We start from the raw sequence: 6,000 nt of genomic DNA on the forward strand, positions 1-6,000 counted from the left end.
CCCCAAGTGTCAGTGCCATTATCCTGTACCCCAAGTGTCAGCGCCATTATCCTGTACCCCAAGTGTCAGTGTCATTATCCTGCACCCCAAGTGTCAGTGCCATTATCCTGCACCCCAAGTGTCAGCGCCATTATCCTGCACCCCGTGTGTGTCATTATCCTGCACCCCAAGTGTGTGTCATTATCCTGCACCCCAAGTGTCAGCGCCATTATCCTGTACCCCAAGTGTCAGTGCCATTATCCTGAACCCCAAGTGTCAGTGCCATTATCCTGTACCCCAAGTGTCAATGTCCTTGTCCTGTTCCCCAAGTGTCAGCGCCATTATCCTGCACCCCAAGTGTCAGCGCCATTATCCTGCACCCCGTGTGTGTCATTATCCTGCACCCCAAGTGTGTGTCATTATCCTGCACCCCAAGTGTCAGCGCCATTATCCTGTTCCCCAAGTGTCAGCGTCATTATCCTGTACCCCAAGTGTCAGTGTCATTATCCTGTACCCCAAGTGTCAGTGTCATTATCCTGTACCCCAAGTGTCAGCGCCATTATCCTGCACCCCGTGTGTGTCATTATCCTGCACCCCAAGTGTGTGTCATTATCCTGCACCCCAAGTGTCAGCGTCATTATCCTGTACCCCAAGTGTCAGCGCCATTATCCTGTTCCCCAAGTGTCAGCGCCATTATCCTGCACCCCGTGTGTGTCATTATCCTGCACCCCAAGTGTGTGTCATTATCCTGCACCCCAAGTGTCAGCGCCATTATCCTGTTCCCCAAGTGTCAGCGTCATTATCCTGCACCCCAAGTGTCAGCGCCATTATCCTGTTCCCCAAGTGTCAGTGTCATTATCCTGTACCCCAAGTGTCAGCGTCATTATCCTGTACCCCAAGTGTCAGTGCCATTATCCTGAACCCCAAGTGTCAGCATCATTATCCTGTACCCCAAGTGTCAGTGTCATTATCCTGTACCCCAAGTGTCAGTGTCATTATCCTGTTCCCCAAGTGCCCACCGGTCCTCCATGCTGTGCGCTTATAGAACTAACCCATTCCATGAGAGCAATGAGTAATCCTCTGCAGTGTCGGTCGCCTCTGATTACAGGAGGCTGTTTACATATATGCATGTTTTATTTGTGAGGAATCACTTTCTGAGGGTAATTACTTCCAGGAGGAGCTGTACTCACATCCACAGGATGGAAATGTTACAGGACTACTTACATACTTCTAACCTTTCCCCTGCTAAAAAAAAAATGTGGCACGGATTAACTCTCGTACTCCCCGGGCTCCACTAGTGAATGCATTGCACAAATAATATTGCAAAATCTCCATGCGACTCGATGTTACTGCAGAAAACAAACATTCCTAAACACTATACATCCCGGCCCCGGCCCCAAATACACTAACGCCAGGGTAGTAATGTAAAACAGCAAGAGACCTAACAAGCTGCTGCATCTCTCAAGGGAATGGGATGGGCTGCAGTACCAGGCACTGCCACATGTATGAAGGAGGCACTGTGCTATAGTAAATAAGGAAGGACAAGAGCCAAATCTCCATCACTGTGCCAATTCTCAGAGGTCCTAGAGGTTGGATTCCCATCAATTAGACATTGATGATCTTCTCAAAAATGAAACCCTTGGAAGGAACCTAGACTGGTTCTTAAAGTGCCACCGCTACCTTTACTTCCTAAAGGGGCCTCCATATGCAATAATAAAAGCAGGAATAACTTAAAAAATCCTTTTTAATCCATATATGCAGCGTATGTAAGTGATCTTTCAGGAGTCAAAGAGGTGGAGTCATCTGGGAGAAAAGTTGTGGATGAGTAAGTCCAAAATCTGTCCAAACTAGCATGATGGATGGCATGCACCATTGTCCTTTAATTACAGCACACGAGCAGTAATGTATGTGTAGTTTCGACAGCTTCATCAGGGCCTAGAAGTCAGTGGTGCACATCAGCCAATGGGCGGGGTTCTGGGTGTGGTCATCCTTGACTCTTCTCCCAAGTGGCTCCACCTCCTGGACTCAGAAATGGTAAATCACACCGGGCACATGGTTTCTTTCATAAATCCCACTCCTGTGATTACACATAAAGAAATCCACTAAAAAGGGAAGGAGATCAAATATGTAGGTTTGGGAGGGTAACTCCGTATTTTAGGTGCACAGAAACATACGTAACCTTCCATGGCAGCTTGTAAAAATAATGACGTTTCGAGAAAACCATGCCCAAAACTGGGCATCATAAAAGAGTGTTCCCGGGCATTTGTGGGGGATGGACTTAAATGTTTCAAATTATGCATTATAAACTTATGTTTTACAGATGTTCAGCTGACATTCTTGGCCATGTCATGACGGACTTCCAGCACTGCACCAATGTGAGTAGCTTTTATATAGCAGATACATCTAAAAATGACTGTGGTTACTGCTCCATATAAGCCAGCACCATTATCCTGTACCCCAAGTGTCAGCGTCATTATCCTGTACCCCAAGTGTCAGTGTTATTATCCTGTACCCCAAGTGTCAGCGTCATTATCCTGTACCCCAAGTGTCAGTGTTATTATCCTGTACCCCAAGTGTCAGCGTCATTATCCTGTACCCCAAGTGTCAGTGTTATTATCCTGTACCCCAAGTGTCAGCGTCATTATCCTGTACCCCAAGTGTCAGCGTCATTATCCTGTACCCCAAGTGTCAGCGTCATTATCCTGTACCCCAAGTGTCAGCGTCATTATCCTGCACCCCAAGTGTCAGCGTCATTATCCTGTACCCCAAGTGTCAGCATCATTATCCTGTACCCCAAGTGTCAGCGTCATTATCCTGTACCCCAAGTGTCAGCGTCGTTATCCTGTACCCCAAGTGTCAGCGTCATTATCCTGTACCCCAAGTGTCAGTGTCATTATCCTGTACCTCAAGTGTCAGCGTCATTATCCTGTACCCCAAGTGTCAGCGTCGTTATCCTGTACCCCAAGTGTCAGCGTCATTATCCTGTACCCCAAGTGTCAGTGTTATTATCCTGTACCCCAAGTGTCAGCGTCATTATCCTGTACCCCAAGTGTCAGCGTCATTATCCTGTACCCCAAGTGTCAGCGTCATTATCCTGTACCCCAAGTGTCAGCGTCATTATCCTGCACCCCAAGTGTCAGTGTCATTATCCCGTACCCCAAGTGTCAGCGTCATTATCCTGTACCCCAAGTGTCAGCGTCATTATCCTGTACCCCAAGTGTCAGTGCCATTATCCTGTACCCCAAGTGTCAGCGTCATTATCCTGTACCCCAAGTGTCAGTGTCATTATCCTGTACCTCAAGTGTCAAAATTATTATCCTGTACCCCAAGTGTCAGTGTCATTATCCTGCACCCCAAGTGTCAGTGTCATTATCCTGTACCCCAAGTGTCAGTGTCACTACCCTGTACCCCAAGTGTCAGCGTCATTATCCTGTACCCCAAGTGTCAAAATTATTATCCTGTACCCCAAGTGTCAGTGTCATTATCCTGCACCCCAAGTGTCAGTGTCATTATCCTGTACCCCAAGTGTCTGCGCCATTATCCTGCACCCCAAGTGTCAGTGTCATTATCCTGTACCCCAAGTGTCAGCGTCATTATCCTGTACCCCAAGTGTCAGTGTCATTATCCTGCACCCCAAGTGTCAGCATCATTATCCTGCACCCCATGTGGCAGCGTCATTATCCTGTACCCCAAGTGTCAGTGTCATTATCCTGTACCCCAAGTGTCAGCGTCATTATCCTGTACCCCAAGTGTCAGCGTCATTATCCTGTACCCCAAGTGTCAGTGTCACTACCCTGTACCCCAAGTGTCAGCGCCATTATCCTGTACCCCAAGTGTCAGCGTCATTATCCTGCACCCCAAGTGTCAGCGTCATTATCCTGTACCCCAAGTGTCAGTGTCATTATCCTGTACCCCAAGTGTCAGCGTCATTATCCTGTACCCCAAGTGTCAGCGTCATTATCCTGTACCCCAAGTGTCAGTGTCACTACCCTGTACCCCAAGTGTCAGCGCCATTATCCTGTACCCCAAGTGTCAGCGTCATTATCCTGTACCCCAAGTGTCAGTGTCACTACCCTGTACCCCAAGTGTCAGCGCCATTATCCTGTACCCCAAGTGTCAGCGTCATTATCCTGCACCCCAAGTGTCAGCGTCATTATCCTGCACCCCAAGTGTCAGCGTCATTATCCTGTACCCCAAGTGTCAGCGTCATTATCCTGTACCCCAAGTGTCAGTGTCACTACCCTGTACCCCAAGTGTCAGCGCCATTATCCTGTACCCCAAGTGTCAGCGTCATTATCCTGCACATAATATAATGGGCACTGGCCATATTGGATTGACCTGTCAGGCTTTCCTATAGGTATATATTACAGCTGCAGGTAGTGGAGGCAGCCATATTGTTCCGGGTGGTATCCGGGCCTGGTGAATTTGATGAGGACACAGTCGCATGGTGATGGCTGCCAAACTGTTACTGTCCCAGCACACAGAGAACATCAGGAGCAGAGACATGAGAGCTGGAGGTCACCATAACCGGTCATTACATAACCAGAAGATGCAGGATACATTCAGTACAGGTCCGCTCACTCGCCATCATTACACACCCTTTCCTTACCAGTGACCCACAAACACCAGTGCGCCATAGTATAATGAACAATGGCATACTATGGTAACCCAACCCATCAGGTGCAGCGCTCCCTGCAGGACATGCCATGTACTGAGCACAGACAGCAGCAGGTTCACTGCCTGAAAAAGATCCAGAGGGAGGAAAGATGGAAGCGACCAAGAGTATGTGACCTGCAGGAGGGGGCAACATACCATATACCGCCATACACAATGCACAGTACAACACAGGCCGCCAAGCCTACAGGAAAGTCTGTAAAATCTGCAGTACAACCTCCAGCTATATACACAGTGACTGCAAATACTGTATACAGGGAGGGTCTGTGTAGCCACACATGATAGGAAGGCATGGCAAATAGACAGACATAGATAGATAGATAGATAGATAGATAATGGGATAGATAGATATGGGATAGATAGATAGATGGATAGATAGATAGATGGGGTAGATAATAAATAGATAATAGATAGCATATAGATAACAGATCGATACCGTAGATAGATGAAATATAGATCATACAGCAGGCTTGCACACATGCAGAGATGATTCTGTCTGTATGATGGGATGTAACCTATAGGGCTGCAGGATGATGGGTCCTCCCAGTCAGCAGTGCAGGGGTTAAGTGGCAGAGAGGCTGCCCAGCCACCATCAGCAGTGAGTGGATGGATGGATGGATGGATGGATGGATGGGTGGGTGCGTGTCACATCCATAAGGTCAGCCTGTGAGCTGGGGGTCTTACCTGCCCACTGTCTGGTTGGCCAGCTGCCTCATCCGGTTGAATTGCTTCTTCATCCTCGCAGTATACAGATACACAGATAAATATTACACACAGATTGGTCGCCGTTTTCCGTATAGTGGAGGCAGAAAATAAATAAATAAATAGACCCTCCCCCCAGTGTCAGCAGCACATTACATGCCCCCTGTTATAGGGGGGCTGCAGCACACAGCATCCTCCAGAGCACAGGGGATGCCAGGGGGCACAGTGCATCCATGGGGGGTGCTGTAGGTGTCCAGGAGCGAGGGGTGCAGCCCTGTAGCCCCCTCCTCGCCTGCTGTGCTCTTTATTGCATGCTCCAAGCAGTGCCAGGTCCTCCCCCTCCCTGCGCTCATCAGCCCTGCTCTCACTGTCTCAGCAGCAGCTATGGCACTGCAGCCCGGACAGCAGAAGAGAGCGCATGCGCGGGGGAGGGGGCTGCAGGGCAGGCCGGGAATTGTAGTCCTTACTTCGTTCAATGCAAGGTGGTAATTTAATTGCAAATGATGTGAGGGAGGGAAGCGGGGGAAATGTGTATGTCACATTCATGCGTCTTCCATCTGCCTGTATCACTCTCATATTTGTCTGTCTACAAAAAAGTGCTGGTGTATTGTTTTGTTTCTATCATAGAATATCATAGATCTTCTG

The 6,000-nt window shown here is 48.5% G+C and overlaps 1 protein-coding gene across 3 annotated transcripts in view; it reads right to left on the reverse strand.

The window, feature by feature from the left end:
• The window catches only part of ARHGAP44 (Rho GTPase activating protein 44), a 126,616-nt gene extending 120,869 nt beyond the window's left edge, over positions 1 to 5,747 (reverse strand). For 2 of the 3 annotated variants that reach the window (XM_077253562.1, XM_077253561.1), the window contains exon 1: positions 5,338 to 5,747. In XM_077253562.1, the coding sequence (XP_077109677.1) occupies positions 5,338 to 5,390 (53 nt within the window). In that variant the 5' untranslated portion in view covers positions 5,391 to 5,747. The remainder of the gene's footprint in view (positions 1 to 5,337) is intronic. The other variant, XM_077253560.1, reaches the window with a different exon arrangement.
• Positions 5,748 to 6,000: the final 253 nt, after the last annotated feature.

This window comes from Ranitomeya variabilis, chromosome 4, assembly GCF_051348905.1.
Source record: "Ranitomeya variabilis isolate aRanVar5 chromosome 4, aRanVar5.hap1, whole genome shotgun sequence".
Lineage (NCBI taxonomy): Eukaryota > Metazoa > Chordata > Amphibia > Anura > Dendrobatidae > Ranitomeya > Ranitomeya variabilis.